Source organism: Capra hircus, chromosome 5 (genome assembly GCF_001704415.2).
Source record: "Capra hircus breed San Clemente chromosome 5, ASM170441v1, whole genome shotgun sequence".
Lineage (NCBI taxonomy): Eukaryota > Metazoa > Chordata > Mammalia > Artiodactyla > Bovidae > Capra > Capra hircus.
In genome coordinates, this window is record NC_030812.1 from 29,945,000 (window position 1) to 29,963,267 (window position 18,268).

Here is an 18,268-nt window from a genome sequence, read left to right on the forward strand (position 1 = left end):
GCGGCCAAGGCCGCCCGCCCCATCCCTCCGGGGCGCGGGGGCTCAGCGCCGGGGGAGGGCGCCCAAGTCGGCCGCCCCCCGCCGGGCCCCGCGCCCCCTAGCGCAGCCGTCGGGGGTCGATGCCCACCCCGGGCTCGCAGGTCCTGCCAGCCGTCCGCGCGCAAGGGGGCGTCCCCGCCGTCGGGGCCCGGAGCATGGCGCGCTGCTCCTCGCGCCCTGGCAGCCCACGAATCCTGGACTCGCGGCTGTGCTCTCGGCACCTTCCGCTCGCGGCGGCTGCAGCAGCAGCTCCCGTTTCGGCTGCGGGTCGGCTCCCTCTCGGGCTCCGCTCCGCACCGGATCCCCGCAGCTCCCTCCGTCTGTCGGGGAGAAGCGGCAGCCTTCCTCCTTCCCTCCTGCGCCCGCCGCCAGCACCGGGGTAACCATGGAGACGGGGCACACCCAGGCAGGGCCGCCTCCTTAAAGGGACAGGCCTCCCGCCCAGGGATCCCCCTCCCCTCGGGACCTCGTGGGGGCCTGGGAGGCGGCGCCCTCCCTCCCTACCGGCGCCAAGCGGGCCGCCCGGGCCACCCCAAGCCGCCCCGCCCGCCCTTCGGAGAACGACGGGCAAGCGCCTGGTCCCGCTCGGGCTGACTCAGCCGCAGGGGCGAGGCGTCTTTCTCTGCAGCAAGGGGGTGCTCAGAGAGCCTGGCAGCCTCTCCTCCTCCGGAGGGACCTGGGGAGAGCTCAGGCGGGGGCTGAGCGGGGGTTGCTTGTTTTAGAAGAAGCTTTTCCCTTAGGAAAAATGTAACGGGAAAGGGGGCTGGGCCAGCAGGCGGAGGTGGTGAAGACCGGTGGTTGGCGGAAGCTGTGGGGCAGGGGAAGTCTGAAAGGAGATTTGGTGGATGGGGTCTAAACACCGCTTCTGGGCATCCGAGTCTTTCTTAGCCTCTACTTTACCCTCCGGGGAATGGATCAATCCCTCACTAAGCGCATCTCAGCCTGAAGCGGCGGCTGACTGGAGCTGTCAGAGAATTGGACGGTGGGCAGTCTTGGAAATAAGATTAAGACGTTCTTCGTGTGTGATTGGGAGGTGGAGGGGGTAGGGAGGGGAAAACTGGTGTGTGGGATGGGGGCGCCCCAGAACCTTTGTCTTGCCCCTACATTTCTTTCGGTCACCCTTTGCAGCTTCCAGGCTGCGATGAAGGGTCAGGTTGCAAATACAGGTACGGTAGCGGTCAGAAGCTGGGGGAAACTTCCAAGCCCTGTGTTAGTGGGTCTTTGCGAGCGGGGAGTGAGAGGACCGTGTCTCCTCTGCCCCAGCGCCTTCAGTCCTAGAGCCCTAGGCTCTGCGCAGAAGGGGGTGCCGGTGGCTGAGGGACCCTCCCATCCAGCGAGGGGGTGGGAGGAGGGGCCGACCCTGGGCGGTGCGCAGCCCGGCCCGGGGCCGCAGTCTCTCGCCGGCCTCCCGCGCTGCGTCGGTCCCTTCAGCCTGGCGCTGCCAGCGCCGTTCCTCCTCCCTCCCACGATTTGCCAGCGAGCGCGGCTACCGCCCGCGCCCAGAGGAACCGCCGGGGCCAAAACAGCAATTTGTTCCCGAACGAGTGATGCGGAAGGCTTAGCACCTCCCCCCCCCCCCCCCCCCCCACTAAGGAGACACAACCAGAGTCATCAGCATCGGAAAGGGAGTGTCTCCCGCTCCACCCACCCCTCATCTGCGACAAGGGCCGAAGCCCCTGGCACCTGTATTAAAATGAGCTGGTACTACGGGAGGAACAGGAGGAATTTGTCTCCCCTAGTCCTCTGAATTCTGGAATCCCGGTCCCAGGAAGAGCGACCCTGAGTCTGCAGATCTTGCTCCTGACTCCCGCGATCCCACCCTCTCACCTGTGTCCAGGGTTGCACAGTAATTCCTCCCCCATGGCTCATCTTTTCCCCTCTGGGCCAGTTCAAGCTGTACTGCTAAGTAGCGGGTGCAATTTACCAACTGTCTCACTTTGAAAGGATGAAGCTATGGTTGATAGCACCTAACTTGAGAGCCAGGTTAGGTACCTAGGTTTGAATATAGTTCTGCCACTTGCTGTTGTGATTTTCCTTAAGTGACTCAATTTTCTCCTCTGTGAAGTGGGGACAGTAACTACCGCAGAGTTGTTAGGAAAATTAAAAGATTAAAGGATCCAGAACAGTGTGTGACATTTGCATCATGTAAGTATTATCTGATTTTGAATCTTATAGGGGCCGGGTGACTTATGCAGAATAGATAATACTCACACTCCATCTCACAGATGAGTAAAAAGAGGCAGCGATAGAGACTTGCTCAAGGTTTGATTTACTGCTAAGGTTCCAATCCTGACACTCTCCTAACCCCAGGTGCAGAGTCCACCTCACTGCAGTATAGTTGTCTCCCACCCTGAGGACCCAGAAACAGCCCCAGGCTAGCTGCATGGCACTCACAAGGACTGGTCATCTGGGGTTGTGCATCAGATCCAGATGGCCCTTGAGTCACCCGTGTGAGCCCAGGTGTTCACGACATTCAGTCTTCAAGCTCATAAGCCCGGGCTGATTTAAAAATGAAGCCAAACCAGACTCTGTGGGTCAGGGCCAGTCGGAGGTAGATGGACTGTGTGGGTGCTCCACAGAGTACCTGTGTGTACTAGTACAGTCCCTGACATCAACTTTGTGCCAAAGCACTGTGCTGAGTGATTTACTTGGATTATCCCGTTAATCTTTATCATAACTCTGTGAAATAGCTACTGTTAAAATTGACAATTTACAGATGGAAAGCATTAAGGCAGAGAGGTTAAATATTTTGTTTCAGGTGCACTGTCTCCTCCAGCAGCTCCAGGCACAATGCCTCTGATATCGCTTTGGTGCCCGGTTGGTCCCAATTTCCAGAGGAAAACATACTAACATAAATTGAACATATGATCACTCTTATCTCAGAATGAAACAGCCGTGTTTCGGGCTTTAAACTGCTTCCGCCATTGCCCATCATAGAATTTGTGTGGACGTGTATGGGATAGAAATGTGGCCACCAACCCTTTCCTTTTGTGTTGTTCAGTTGCTCAGTCATATCCGACTCTTTGTGACCCCATGGACTGCAGCACACCAGGCTTCCCTGTCCTTCAACATCTCCTGGAGCTTGCTCAAACCGTGTCCACTGAGTCAGTGATGCCATCCAAACATCTCATCCTCTGTTGTTCCTTTCTCCTCCTGCCGTCAATCTTTCTCAGCATCAGGGTCTTTTCCAATGAGTCGGCTCTTCGCATCAGGTGGCCAAAGTATTGGAACTTCAGTTTCACCATCAACCCTTCCAATGAATATTCAGGGTTGATTGCCTTTATGATTGACTGGTTTGATCTCCTTGCAGTCCAAGGGACTCTGAAAAGTCTTCAACACCACAGTTCAAAAGCATCGATTCTTCAGCACTCAGCCTTCTTTATGGTACAACTCTCACATCCATATATGACTACTGGAAAAACCATAGCTTTGACTAGACAGACCTTTGTTGGCAAAGTGATGTCTCTTCTTTTTAATACACTGTCTAGGTTTGTCATAGCTTTTCTTCCAAGGAGCAAGCATCTTTTAATTTCATGGCTGCAGTCACCATCTGCAGTAATTTTGGAGCCCAAGAAAATAAAGTCTGTCACTGTTTCCATTGTTTCCCCATCTATTTGTCTTGAAGTGATAAGACTGGAAGCCATGATCTTAGTTTTCTGAATGTTGAGCTTTAAGCCAACTTTTTCAGTCTCCTCTTTCACTTTCATCAAGAGGCTCTTTAGTTCCTCTTCACTTTCTGCCATAAGGGTGGTATCATCTGCATATCTGAGGTTCTTGATATTTCTCCCGGCAATCTTGATTCCAGCTTGTGCTTCATGCAGCCCGGCATTTTGCTTGATGTACTCTGCATATAAGTTAAATACGCAGGGTGACAATATGCAGCCTTGACGTACTCCTTTCCCAATTTTCCCAGTCCATTGTTCTATGTCTGGTTCTAACTGTTGCTTCTTTACCTGCATACAGGTTTCTCAGGAGGCAGGTAAGGTGGTCTGGTATTCCAATCTCTTGAAAATTTTTCCACAGTTTGTTGTGATCCACACAGCCAAAGGCTTTATTTAGCATAGTCAATGAAGCAGAAGTAACTGTTTTTCTGGAATTCCCTTGCTTTCTCTATGATCCAACACATGTTGGCAATTTGATCTCTAGTTCCTCTGCCTTTTCTCAAGCCAGCTTGAACATCTGGAAGTTCTTGGTTCAAGTACTGTTGAAGCCTAGTTTGAAGGATTTTGAGCATGACTTTACTAGCGTGTGAAATGAGTGCAACTGTGCTGTAGTTTGAACATTCTTTGGCATTGCCTTTCTTTGGGATTGGAATGAAAACTGACCGTTTCCAGTCCTTTGGCCACTGTTAAAGTTTTCCAAATTTGCTGGCATATTGAGTGCAGCACTTTAACAGCATCTTTTAGGATTTGAAATAGCTCAGCTGGAATTCCATCACCTCCACTAGTTTTGTTTGTAGTGATGCTTCCTAAGGCTCACCTGACTTTGCACCCCAGGATGTCTGACTCTAGGTTAGTGATCACACCATTGTGGTTATCCAGGTCATTAAGACCTTTAGCCTGGCTTGATTGAAGGTGTCCTTCCCATCTAGATGAGTGTGTTCAGGCATAGGGTCTCAACCCACTTGACTCCCTTTCATGTCATCTAGTCCCTCAGGTCTCCCTGCCAGATCTGCCTTATAGAGGCTGCAGTGATGAATTCCTTGCCTCCTCCTTCCACCTCCTTCCCTGCATCTACCCTCCCACTTAGAATAAACCACACACACACACACACACACACACACACACACACAGCAGGGGCCCACATTTAGGAGACAGCATGGTGGGGGTTGGGGGTTGGGGGGAGTTGAGAAGTAAACAGGGCAGGGCACGGGGGTGGGGTGGGGGTCAGGTAGCACTGGGCTCTTCATAGTAACCTCCTTTGCCTCTCCCCTTTCCCCAGCTCCTGCCTCACTGGCCACCGTGGGGAGTCACAGGGAAGGGAGGTTAAGGGGGGGGCCCTGTTCAGAGATAGCTCAGAGGCATTGTCAACAAGAAGAAACTCAGGAGGCTGAGTTTTGGAGCTGCCGTGGGAGGCCTGTGGGAGTATTATCTACAAAAGGAACAGGGAGAAAGAGAAGGGAAGAGCAAAGCAAGAAAAAAATTGCTCAAGACACAAAAGATGGAGAAAGCCCCCACCCCACCCCCAAGCGCAGGCGGAGTCTGTTGCTGTGTGCCAGGGTTGAGAACAGGCGGCTGTCGGATCAGAGTCCAGGGGCTCCTCCCCTTCCCGCTTCCCACTCTCTCCACCTCGTTTCTGGAGGTCCCCAGGTCTCTCCTTCTCAGGCTGTGCTGTGAGGTGGGGAAATCTCAGGCTTTCAAGTCAAACTAGCCTGGGTTTGAATTCTAGCTCTGCCACTGAGTGACCTTGGGTGAGGACGCAGGACAGGTGCTAATCTCGAAGAGCATCAGTTCCTTCATTTGTGAAATAAACCTTTCTCAGAGGATCGTGGAGAGAATGAGATGAACTTAGTTAAGTGGTTATGATTCTTACTAAAAGTCCCCCTGTGCTTGCCCTGGCCCCAGGGGCTGGGACCACAGAAATGAGCTCAACATGCAGCCTCGACGGAGGCTTCCCACCCCCACCAAAACATTCTGGAATACTCTGAGGCCTCAAGCACTTGGCCACCCCGTGTCTGTCTCATTCTAGACCATTCATTTTCTTTTAGTGGAGGGTCCCAGTTAGTATGAAGAAATCATGACAAACTTTCTAAAAAGGAAAGTTAAGTGGCTAATTAATGTGGCTAGTTAACTGGGGGAACCAGATATGAACTAGGAGATGGTGAAGGAGCTGGCAGTTTGCTATCATGCCACGCTGCTGGGGGTGCCTTGTCCTGTCCTTTGAGAAACAGCCTATTAAAAGGGGACAGAATGGTTATTTTAGGTCATTTTTAGGGGTCCCCTGGTGGCTCAGATGGTAAAGAATCTGCCTGCAATGTGGGAGACCTGGGTTTGATCCCTGGGTCAGAAGATGCCCTGGAGAAGAAACTGGCAACCCACTCCAGTATTCTTGCCTGGAGAGTTCCATGGACAGAGGAGCCTGGTGGGCTACAGTAAATGGGGCCAGAGTCAGACATGATTGAAACACACACACACACACACACACACACACGCATTTTGATGTCACCTACTGTGAACAGCCACCTGGACTTCAGGCCGTTGGGGACACTGCAGTGGACCACAAGCCCTGCCCACTTGGATTCGCAAGGGAGTGAGTCTGAGAAATGCTCTCGATCTCACCTGCGAGTTTGAGCAACACCAGAAATGGGTTTGTTTGAAATCTAGTTACAGAGAAAGCCTAACTGGGTTAAGTTGAAGAGAGACATAAAAAGGAGACCTGACTTTTCCCTGGGGAATCAGAGTGGGTGGTATTTGTTCCTGCTGTTTTGACGGCTGTGAAGGGGCGGGTGGGCTGGAGAACAGTTGTGCTGCTGGTGGTGATGGTGGGTGAGTTTCCTCACCCAGAAAAATCTTCAGCTAGCGTTTCCCCGGGTAGGGAGTCACAGTGTAGGTAAGGAAACTCCCTCAGCACCCATGGGGAAATGATAGTCCCTGGCTGTCCCCAGGGAGATGTTGCCACAGCCTCGCTCCTTGTTTGTCCTGGTTGGCACCATCAGCATCTGGGCTGTGTCACCCTGAGTAGTTCAGAAACAGGGGGGCGGGGAACAGGGGGGTATCTGAGGAGGGGCGGTGCTTTCTTGACAGCTGTCAGGACAGATGTGCTGGAGGGATATACATTCAGAGGAGAAAAGCTCCGCAAGGAATAGGATGATTCAAGTATTAGTATTTATTTATTCTTTTGGTTAATTAGGTCTGTATGGCTGGAGATTGGGGAAGTCTTTCATGCGATTTTTAACAGGGAGGGAGAGACAGAAAAGTAAAGAGTTGTTAGTGAATGTTTAACTTGTCACAGGTTAGCCTGGACATGAGAATCTTGCTCTCCAGCACCTGCTTGATACCTCCCTTACCCCTCTGTGAAGCAGTGACCACTGTCTTCACTTCCCAGTTCAGGAAGAGGTTCAGAGATGCTATTTGTCCAAGGTTAGCGGACCACATAGCTACCAAGTTATAAAGCCAGAATTAAAATCCAAATATATCTCAAAGGGCTTCCCAGGTGGCGCAAGTGGTAAAGAATCCGCCTGCAATGCAGGAGACGCAGAAAAGGTGTGTGTTCAATCCCCGGATAGGGAAGATCCCACGGAGGAGGGCATGGCAACCCACTCCAGTATTCTTGCCTAGAGAATCCCACGGACAGAGAAGACTCACGGGCTGCAGTCCATGGGGTTGCAGAGTTGGCAATGACAGAAGCGACTTAACACATATGCATATGTATCAAAATTCCAGGGTCTTTCCACTCTACCGCACTGCCTGGCCACCAGACACTGCTGTTTAAGGAGCAGATAAGAGCTCTCGTTCCTTTACCTGCAAAGTGAGTGAGGAAAGAGCTGGGACCTCTTGGCCTCAGAACTCAGCAGAGTGCCTAGAATCCAGAAGGTGCCTCAATGTTTAAAGGAAAGAATATGTTCAGGTGGCTAAAGCTACCGGAAGTCTAGCTGGGCTAGTTTTACAGTATGTTGTTCTGGCTACTAGCATTATGGTCTGGTACTCTGAACTGGTTAAAATACTGACAAAATATTTCCTTGAATCAGCTGCTGACCTCCAAACATGTACCATTTTGGATACCTGTTTCTTCCATGAAGTGTGCTTCCCTGTGGATATAATTCTCAGACGGGATAAGGTGGGATTAAACCTGTAGATTAGGTAAGACAAACCCTCACTTTGTTCAGTCAGATGGCAGGAATTCCAGGACAACAAGCCATTACTCTAATGACCTTCTCCAAAAGCAGAGGCTCACAGATTGATAACCATGTGTCGTGGCTTTTCCAGGCCACTCCCAACCTAATTAACAGTCCATCCTGTTGTACCCCATCCATACTTTCATACTCCCAAGACTATACCCTTGGTTTAGGATTCTGAAATATAAGCCACTGAACAAGTGCCTGATCACCCACTGGTATGGATCTAGCGGAAGCACAGGCCCTGTGAGCAGTGCTGCTCCATTTCACTCACAGAAGACAGCAAGGCTCGTCAATGCAAAACTATTTATTACCTTGTATCGTTTTATCTGTCTATGTCAGTTGTCCCAAGTAGTTTATCAGCCCCAGGAGAGGCTATGTTTTAGTCATCTTTCTCTCTCCTTAGCTTCCAGCTCAGCAACTATAAAAAGCACTCCCAAACACTGTTGCTAAGAGTGTAAACTCATGCATCTTTTAAGAGTACTTTATCAGTAACTGTATGGTCTAACAATTCCACTCCTAGGAATTTATCCTAAAGATATACTCTCATATGTTAGGAGTGATATATGTATTAAGAGAGCATTTGAGCAATGCTTGTAATAGTAAAAAACTGAAAATCATCACTAGGGACTGGTAGAACTAATTATGATGAATTTATACAACAGGATACTATGCAACCATAAAAAGAACAGGTATATTTGTGTATACCAATGTTAAGAGGCCTAAGCAGTGTACATTCTTCTGATATATCAATATAGCAAATCTCTGAAGGGAGACAAGAAACTTAACAGTGGTTGCCTCTGGAGAGGGAATACATAGTCTAGAGTGAAATGGAAGCTTATTTTTCATCATATATCCATTTGAACTGCTTAGGTTTGTTTTTTCCAAAAAACTATGCACATATATTGATTTTTCTTAAAGCCAAACAGAAACTAGTTATAAAAAGAAAGGACAAATTAAAAAAAGAAAGCAAGCTGTTTAGGAATATGCATAATACGATTTACATTTATATAGAAGAGAGAAAATATATATTTGCATGTTTGGATTTAGAAAGTTTGTGGTAAGCTATACAAGAAACTTCACAGTAATTTCTTCTGGGGAGTGGGACAAGGTAGCCAACAATTCTTTTACTTTCACATGATGTATCCTTTCATACCTTGAAAAAAATGAGCCTGTATTAGGTTTTTTTTTAAGTGAATTTTAAAAACTGCTGTAAATAAGGGGCCCATTAAATATTTGATATACCTAAAGAAGCCATGTTAATTTAAATTTTCTCTCTCAAGTGGCACGTAATTGACAAAGCTAAACCTGAAGTTTCAATCCTATCTCGTAGTCTGGGAAAGGACACAAGATTGATCTGTAGGACAAAATAGAAAGGGAAGGAAACATGATGATTAGGTAGGATGTTTCTGCACACACAGCAGGAACTGCCCAGGGTACAGAGCCTCCCTTCTCTTGGAAGGAAGAGCTGTCATGGGTAGCAAAGGATGAGCTGCACAGTTCAAACTTAAGATAAACTTCTCTTCACTGAAGAAAGTCAAACCGGCAAATTTAGGAGAAGAATATTTACAACATGAGATCCTAAATTAATTATGGTATAGACATATTATCTAAAAAAAGAATGGTGAAATGCATATAGATGCTCCTTTAATAAAAGACAAAACCAAAAATTAAAAGCCTATGTATGTATGTATATATGTATATATATGCTTTGAAAAAGGGTTGTAAGGATATATGCCAAATTATTAACAGTCATTACCCCTGAGGAATAGAATGGGAACATGGAAAACTTTTTTTCCTTTTACATTTCTGCATTATTTGATATTTTATTTTATTAAAGTTTTTTTAAAATGTGGACCATTTTAAAAGTCTGTATTAAATCTGTTACAATATTGCTTTTATGTTTTGCTTTTTTTGGCCATGAGACGTGGGATCTTAATTCCCTGACCAGGGATCAAACCTGCACCCCCTGCACTGGAAGGTGAAGTCTCAACCACAGACCACCAGGAAAGTCCCTATTTGATATTTTAGATGCTACTTTTATAATTAAAAACAATATATTAAAAAAAAAGCTTCATAATTTTCAAACTTTTTGTGGTCCTAGAAAAAAATCTTCAAATGTTTTTCTATAAGATTTTAATTTCAACTTGAAGGCAGTTTTGACAAACATGTGGCTTCCCATCTGTTTAGGTGGTTAAATACAGTCTTGCCTGGATACAGGGATAGACCTCATAATCCTTCAAGGCCACTTCAATCTCTGAATTTCCTATGAAGTGTAGGTGACCAATTAATCAAAGAAGCAGGACTTTTTCCCTAAATAACAGCAGGCAGATGGTGTTGTTGGATAAATTCCCCCAAATGAGGTAGCCAGCCCCTTAGAAAATGGCTTCCCAGTATTCCTTGACTACTGTTTTCTTTATTGAAAGACACACACACACACTCTTTCTCTCTCAATCTGTGCAACCAACCTGAACCCTGGCAGTTCAGCTTCAGCCAAAGGGCCAGGGGAAGCCCCGAGGCAGCTAGGTTCTGCACCACTGCCACTTACAGCCTGGGTGGCAGACTTGGGAGAACAGACCCTGAGAAGAAAAAGCTCTGCTGTGATTAAATCATAGAGGCTGGGGCGGCTATGGGGCGGCAGTCTGACACCGGCACCACCTGCCACGTGCAGGAACCTGATTACGTAGTGACACCCGCTATTCCTGTGAGGGGACAGGGTGGAGGACAGGGGTGCAGACAGAGCCTCTGCTGGAGCTACTGGCAGTTGATTTTTCAGAGCTGGTAGGTTCTCCTTTGGAAAGTTACCCTTCCGTCTCCTACAGACCTCTTCCCAAGAGAAATAGCTGCATCTGCTCACCCTGACTTTTGTATTTAATTTGGTTCTGAAGCTAAAGCAGTGGACAAATGACTGAGGAACTGGATACCCTCACTGAAGCCCCAAACAAGCTGTCTGAGTGACTTCTATCCCATAAGGCCCAGAGAAATACAGTAATGAAATGAAGTCGCTTCCTGCGGTGAAACAAATGTGGGAATATTTATGCATTTGTTTTTATTTATTCAACTCTAAAGACTGACTGCAGCAATTTTTGGATGGTTGACACCTTAGATTAACACTAATTATATTGCTATAAATTTGGTTCAGGGTCAGAATGGGAATCAGGAAAGAGGGAGAACAATAGCAACAAAAATCTTCAAACACTGAAATGAAGAAATACTTTTTTCCCTTTAATTAATGCTACCTTCCCATAGACTTCCCTAGACTGGTTTGCAGCCTAAGGTAATAGAAAACAAGGCTTGGGCATATGGAAGAAACCGCAGGTTAACCCATGGTGCCAAGCAAGAGACTAAAACTGCTGAGTGTCAGGCTCAGGCACAGTTTAGGAGCACAGGCAGAGTCTCAAACATGTCCCAAGGTCCTTCCATTTTCACCTATTCAATTCCCCCTTTTCTGGCCAATTCAGAGCTGTACACAACCCCCTCGCTGCCTCTCCTGCTCTCGCTGTTGTTTACAGGGAACCCAACAGGCATGTGCGGCTCCTGCTGCGACAGAAAGGCAGCAAGACCAGCCGTGATCCATCTCCTTCTGAACGCCTGGACAGTCGGGCTGGCTGAGGAAGGCTTCTTCAGGCCTCTGGAAGGCCTGGAGCCCCAGGAAGAACACTGCTTACCCTTGGGAAACCTGGCAACAGTTGCCTGTGATTTCTGGTGGAAATGACCAATCAGAATCAATCCATCTCACTGGAAAAGGTCAAGGGAAAAAAAAAAGAAAAAAAACAGCTTCCCTTCCAAAAACGGTAAAGAGGAAACGAGGAGAGAAGAAACCAAAATATTTAGAATGGCATAAAAAGTGATATGGGTAAACTTCTTTTTGTTATTACATCTAACTATAGGTTTCCTAAAGTCCAGTTACCAAGTTGAATTGTGTGGGAAAGAAGAGAGAGACCAGCTGGAATCTTCCTCAGGAGTTCACAACTTCAGGCTGAGAGGTCCTAGGTTTGCGCTGGGGGAGCCCCTTCCTGAACGAGGGCTTGGGTGGGCCGGGCTCCATGCTGGCTCCGGTCCCGTTCGTCCCTGCAGAGTGAGCCTGGCTCCGTTCACTAGTGTCTCCTGGTGCCTGGGATGGAGCACTCTGGTACCTGGAACCAGATGAATACCAGGAGGTATTTCTGTAACGACCCACACTGTCGTGGCGCCCTTGGTTAGTGGGGTCACTGGACTTTGGGCCTTGTGGCCTGTAGCCTTGTCCTCCTCGTCTGTTTCCTGGCAATACCTAAGGATAAAAGAATACAATGTTCAGAACACAGAGGTGTAAGGGCACCCCAGGTGTGCCAGTTCAGTGTATAGGAATATTCTGAAAGCCTAGCAGTGGTACCCCATGCTTGGGACTCGGTTCTCTCTTAATACTCACGGAGTTTGGTCAGCCGATCCAACCTAGACCTAATGAGAACTCATAAATCTTTCGCTACCTCCCCTCTGCCTTTCACCTCAGGGTCCTCTCCACTGAAGAGCTTTTCTTTAGCTGGGCTGAGGAAGAAAGAGCATTCTCTGGGGCTATTCTAAGCCCTCAATTGGGCAAGTGTCTTATCACATGTCTGAATTTTGTAGATCATCAGCCATCTGTAAAGATAATGAACATCTGAATAATGAAATACGCTTCACTATGATCTACTTTGCTATATATCATGAACCACAGATTAAATCACGCTGCTGTGACATTTAACACATTCACAGTACAACCCGGAGAGCTCATGGCACAGGATTTTATTTTTGTCCTCCAATTCCAACGTAATACCAGTCTGAAGAACTACTTACTTCAGGGTAATGCACAGCACTGCCTTGGATGGCTCTTATGGTATCTTCCTCAAATCAAGGGAAAGCAACTATGGACTCTGCTTCAGCTTTCTAGCGTCTGCTCCCCTCCCTACCTGGTTCATGCTCTCTCTCTCCCGGGATGCTCTCCCTGCGCTTTCAGGGAGCTGCTGCTTCAGACACATTCTGGCGAACCTGCCACTGTGGTGCTTTCCACCTCCAGATGGGTGCACGACTCCCAGTGTGACCAATTACCAGGCAAGACTACTGCCTACGACAGCGAGGATCACTGCCAACATCAGAAAGTCAGTAGTCCTGGCAACGGGAAATCTAAACTGGCTGGTGAACTGGAACATACACACCAAACCCTTTCTCTGGAACTAACTGAGGCTGGAGGGATTCAAGATAGGTGTGGAAGGGGCATAAAGAGAAGCGGGTCATGTACTGGGCTGTCATGTTTAAACTGTGACAACCTGGTTTAAAAGCTTTTCTGCCTAACACGCTCAGTGTGGAAGCTGGGTTACCTCTCGGTGAGGCTGGTAGGATCGGCCACCGGAGTTTGCTGTGGTTGCAGGCGTCTCCCCCGGTGCCGAGTTCTTCTTGTTAGCACTTGTAAGGCTGGGAGCAGAGGCGCAGGTGGAAGCAGCAGCAGCAGAGGCGTCACACGGGCTACCCAAAGACACAGATGCGACCAAGCTACATCGGGACCGGGTCGAATAGCTGTTCTTTGGATGGGACACTGAGACAGAAATATGAGGAAGATGTGGTCACATGATAGAAAAGCACGCCTGGTAATGTCCTCCCTGTTTCTCCATTTCACAATGAGCAACTTAGGATAAAGAACTGTCTGAGTATTTGTAAAGCTAAGCTTTTAAGGAGGTAACAGGAAGGAAAACCTCCCTTCTGCCCTCTTCCTCCACGCCTTCCAAATCCCGCGGCTTTGTAACAATCCGTCAGAGCGGCCCATCCCCCCACCAACTAATGATTTCTTGGCGTTCCTACCACCTCAACGCCTGGCTTTGGCTCCAGTGGCTGACTAAGCCTAGGAACAATAGTATGGGCCATATGTTCAGTTTCCTATGCAAGGAACATTTCTAAAGTACCGACTTTGCAAAGAAAGAAAAAGTTAAATGAAAAGCTAAATTCTTTTTCAAACATTTGAATGATGCAAGATGAGTTACGTACAAACAGAACTAGTCTTCACAACAAATATCTATCTTCCTAAGGTTCTTTCTGCAAATGTAACTCCAAATTCAAAATACCAATCTAGTTGAAAAATATTAACATTTTCAAGTTTTGTCAGAATTCAATGGTTTAAAAGTAGTTCCTAGATTTTTTTTCCTTGGTTTTAAGCCTGGGCTAATGAGTCTGAGTGAATTCCGGGAGTTGGTGATGGATAGGGAGGCCTGGCGTGCTGCAATTCATGGGGTCGCAAAGAGTCGGACACGACTGAGCGACTGAAATGAACTGAACTGCATGTTGAGTTCACAATCACTGCCCTAAGTCCAACATTTATTTCACTTTTACGCGGAGACTTAAAGAACAGAAGAGCTGAGCTCAGGGTCTCCAGGTTTGACTGATGCATCACTTACAAGTGCTCATCTTAGAGGCATCTCTGTTCCCGCCTCCTCACCCCCACCACCCCCGTTATGTGCCAGGCAAAGCAGGTAGTGTTACCTCCATTTTGGAGAGGAGTCAACTGAGGGCAGCATGTAGAGTATAGACACAGGGATTCAAACCTGGTCTGACTCCAGTGCACACGCTCTTTACACTGCAGCCAAACACCTCTCAGCTCAGCAGAAAATGATGAAAAAACAACCACAAATTTAGGGAGCTGGGAAATGCCCATCCTCAGAGCTCAAAGCATCTGTGTTCACTGACTTGTTAAGTGTCTCCGAGTCCCTTTTCATAAAAGCAAGCAAGCAAGCAAACCAAAACACAAGAGGGAGCGAGAGTCAGGGGAGAAGCCAGTTGGCACTTCAGTCTCTAGTTAGGAGAGGGTGGTCTTCTCCTCACTGTCTCCGGCACCTTGAATCTCTCACCATCTCACCTTGTCCAAACGAATCAATGTTCTTCTTCAGGGTCTCTACATCACAGGTGAATCGGGCCACTCGTCCCAGATCCTCATCATATTTACGTTCACTAACAAAGTGCTGGAGAAAAGACAAAGACAAACCTCCAGATGAGACAAACAATGTGCGGGATTTCTAGCTTGCTATGCAATGCAGGAGAGCTGGCTTCAGTCCTGGGTCAGGAAGACCCCCCTGGTAAAGGAAAATGGCAACCCACTCCAGTATTCTTGCCTGGAGAATCCCATGGACACAGGAGCCTGGTGGGCTACAGTCCACAGGGTCACAAGAGCCAGACACGACTTAGCGACTAAACCAACCAAAAACAGATAAACAGGATTACTTTCAACTGATTTCTTTTTGTGCTTCAAATTTCACTAAGTGGCCATATATTACCAATGCTGGGTGGCTGACGAAAGCCAGCCATTTTCTTTAAGAGTCTAAAGATAAGTCCATTTGGGAGCGTTATGAAATGCTATATGAAGGTCATCAGGTGTAAATCAAGAGAAACTTAAGGAAGGAGAAGGAACTCACGATGGAGGGCCATCTTTCTCTCCACTCTCGGCTACTCTTCACACTGCTCCATTATATACACAGGCAGAGGCAGCAAAAATGTCCATAGTTACAACAATGATTCCATTTAAATAAATGGTTTGGTGTTCTTTAATAGAAACTTCCTTAGGAAACCCACTGTACCTCTTTATACAAAGTAGGATTTGTTAGTCCTTGAAATAGGAACAATTTCTTGAGTTGGAAAATCATTCATGTGAAAAGTCAGCTCTGCAAATCAGAAGAGTTTGTGCTGCAAGTAATTTAATCCTTTTAAGCAGACTGAGCTGAGAAGTAACCAACCTCTTGGGTCAAAAACTAACTATACTATAGAAATAGTGGGACTAGAAAAATGTCAGGAATCAAATGCTTCTGGGTCTATTTCAATAAACAATTTCTAAGGTAGCCTGGAATCATTTTTTCAGATGAAAAAAAGAATCAGAAAAAAAAATTAAGGCCTAGATATAATTTGGAAGAACTGAACTCCTCAGAGCAGTCCTCTGTCTGGGGGTGTCCTAATTCCACTTTGGATTTTCAAGGGGTAGAATCAAATGCATCAAATCCTTGGGATGCACCTAGAAGCAATAAATGGGAGAGAAGGAATAACAATTAGCTTTGGGCCTTGAAGTCCTAAAGCTTCAGAGTATATTGTGGCTCAGGAAAGCTCATGAATCTCTATAACAAAGCCTTCAGACACGTAATATCAGTCTGAGATTAATTCTGAAGCAAATTCTAGGGTTTGCTGAGCCAAAGACATAACAGGAATGACGGAAATAAAATGATCTGGAAATAAGACATTTAAATTGCACAGCACCCACTTCAGTACACTGAAAACGTGGAGAAACAGATCCTTAGTCAGCCTGCAGAAATATTTCTAGCAGCTCTTCAACCACGTGGGAAGGGGAACAGATGAAGCCTATGAGAGCCAGAATTCTTATCTAATTCCAAAGGGGTTTCCGGCTTCTCCCAGATAGTTGAATGAGACTGGCATCAATACGAGGAAGACTCTCCATAAAATTTAGCAAAATAGCCTTAGTTAATTAGAAAATGGTACTTTAAAACTTACATTGCTGGCTTCACTATTTCTCCCCATTATAGTCTAAGGGGAAGGCGTGAGGGGCTAACACAAATATAGGTTTGCATGAAAGACCAGGTCAGGATGGTAACCAAGATGCATATAAGGTCTCAGATGATCTTCTGTCTGTGCTTTTATTTTCCAAAGGCTGTTATAAAACCTCTCCAGCAAGTATTCCTCTTAAATATGGCAGTAAATTTCACACTTCAGAAAGAGCAGAGTTAGGTCTTGGGAGCAGAGAAGGCCAACTCCCTTGGTTCATACAGCTCACAGTTGAGAAACAATTAATTAGAATGCCGGTGTCTACAACTACCCATGATTAACCCAGCTTCTCTTGGGTTCCCATCTTAGTCTCAGAAATACCGTTCTTTACATAAGAATTTAGAACGTCTGAGTATTGAATCCAAGCAATCTTTATAGACAGATTACAATATAACCAACATCTCAAACTCCTCATTTTTCTCTTATAAAATCAGAATTGACCAATCATTTAAATGTCTACTGAACACCTACTAGGTGTCAAGGCACTATGCCGGGGCCCTGGAGACACAGTAGTGCCTATCGAGTGAGGAAGACAGGTTACTCAACTACACATACAATTATAAGTGTGCTAGGAAGGCACAAACAGGGGATGTGACAGGAAAGCCAGAAAGGATGAGGAGATCAGGAATGAGATGTGAGCTGGAACGGTGCGGGGCAGGGGGTTGGGAGGAGTTGGGGAGAAAGGAGGGAAGAGAATGTTCTGGGCAGATGGGAAAGCATGTGCAACAGCCCTGACAGGAGGGAACAGGTATGCCTGGGGCAAGGAGAGCTAGCACAGCTGAAGCACGGGGAACAAGGGGGACAATGTGCAAAGGATGGCAGCAGGGCCAGACCATACGGAGCCCTACAGGCCGTTAAGGATTAGAGACTATTCTGAAAGCAATGGGAAGTCTGAAGCAGGGTCTGTAGTGTGAGGAACAGATATGAACAGGTGAGGACGGCAAGGTGGTAGCCAAGTGGAGAACTGGAATTAGTTAAGAGGCTACTTCAGAAGTCAAAGCAAGAGATCACAGTAGCTTGATCATGATGGTGGTGGTGGAGACAAAGAGAAAAGGTCAGATATGAGATTGTGCAGAAGGTCAAATGGACAAGGTCTGCTGATAGATTTAATTGTGGGGAAAAGGAGAAACTTTCTAAGGTTTCCACTTTGGACCCTGGGCAGATGACAGTACCACTTACAGAGCAAGAGAACTTGGAAAAGGGCCAGGTTTGGGAAGAAGGGGTCAGGAGTTCAATATATTGGATATCGCCATGAATTATGGAGATTTGCTACCTTAGTCCCCGAGGTAAGAAGAAAGGCAGAAAAGAGAAGGAAGTTTTACCTTGATATCAGCTCTGAGCTCGACCAACTGCTCTTCTGACATCCGAACAGCCACATCAGTCATTTTCTTTAGAAGTTCGGCTTTCTTTTGACGGCTAAGCAAAATTTCCACTGTAGAGGGAAAGGGAGCATAACTCTTACGTCTGCTAAATAGGACAAAGAAGGACTGGAAATATAGGCCTTGCAGTGTGTACTCGCACAGCCAAAGGCTAAGCTGCCCACCCACCCAGAAAGTGAAAATACCAAAGGTCCAGTTTCCACCTTCTTGAGGGACTCTGAAGGCAGTTTATCTGGTAAACACTTTTTATGACTCATAAAGACTCATAAATCATTTGCCATTTTTCTTTCTCCTCTTCCCAGTTAAAAAAAATTTATTAAGAAGCATGTACACTGGGACTTTCCTGGTGGTCCAGTGGTTAAGACTCTGCACTCTCAATGCAGAGGGCATGGGTCTGGTCCCTGGTCAGGGACTAGATCCCACAGGCTTCAACTAAGAGTTCACACACTGCAACTATAGATCCTGCATGCTG

General features: G+C 47.0%; 1 protein-coding gene across 1 annotated transcript in view; it reads right to left on the reverse strand.

Annotated features, from left to right (window-relative positions):
* The window catches only part of SPATS2 (spermatogenesis associated serine rich 2), a 153,721-nt gene continuing 145,453 nt past the window's right edge, over positions 10,001 to 18,268 (reverse strand). Inside the window, exons 10-13 of the mRNA XM_018047837.1 lie at positions 17,740 to 17,849; positions 14,733 to 14,835; positions 13,207 to 13,421; positions 10,001 to 12,143 (exon numbers count right to left, since the gene is read on the reverse strand). Of these exons, the coding sequence (XP_017903326.1) occupies positions 11,832 to 12,143; positions 13,207 to 13,421; positions 14,733 to 14,835; positions 17,740 to 17,849 (740 nt within the window). The 3' untranslated portion in view covers positions 10,001 to 11,831. The remainder of the gene's footprint in view (positions 12,144 to 13,206; positions 13,422 to 14,732; positions 14,836 to 17,739; positions 17,850 to 18,268) is intronic.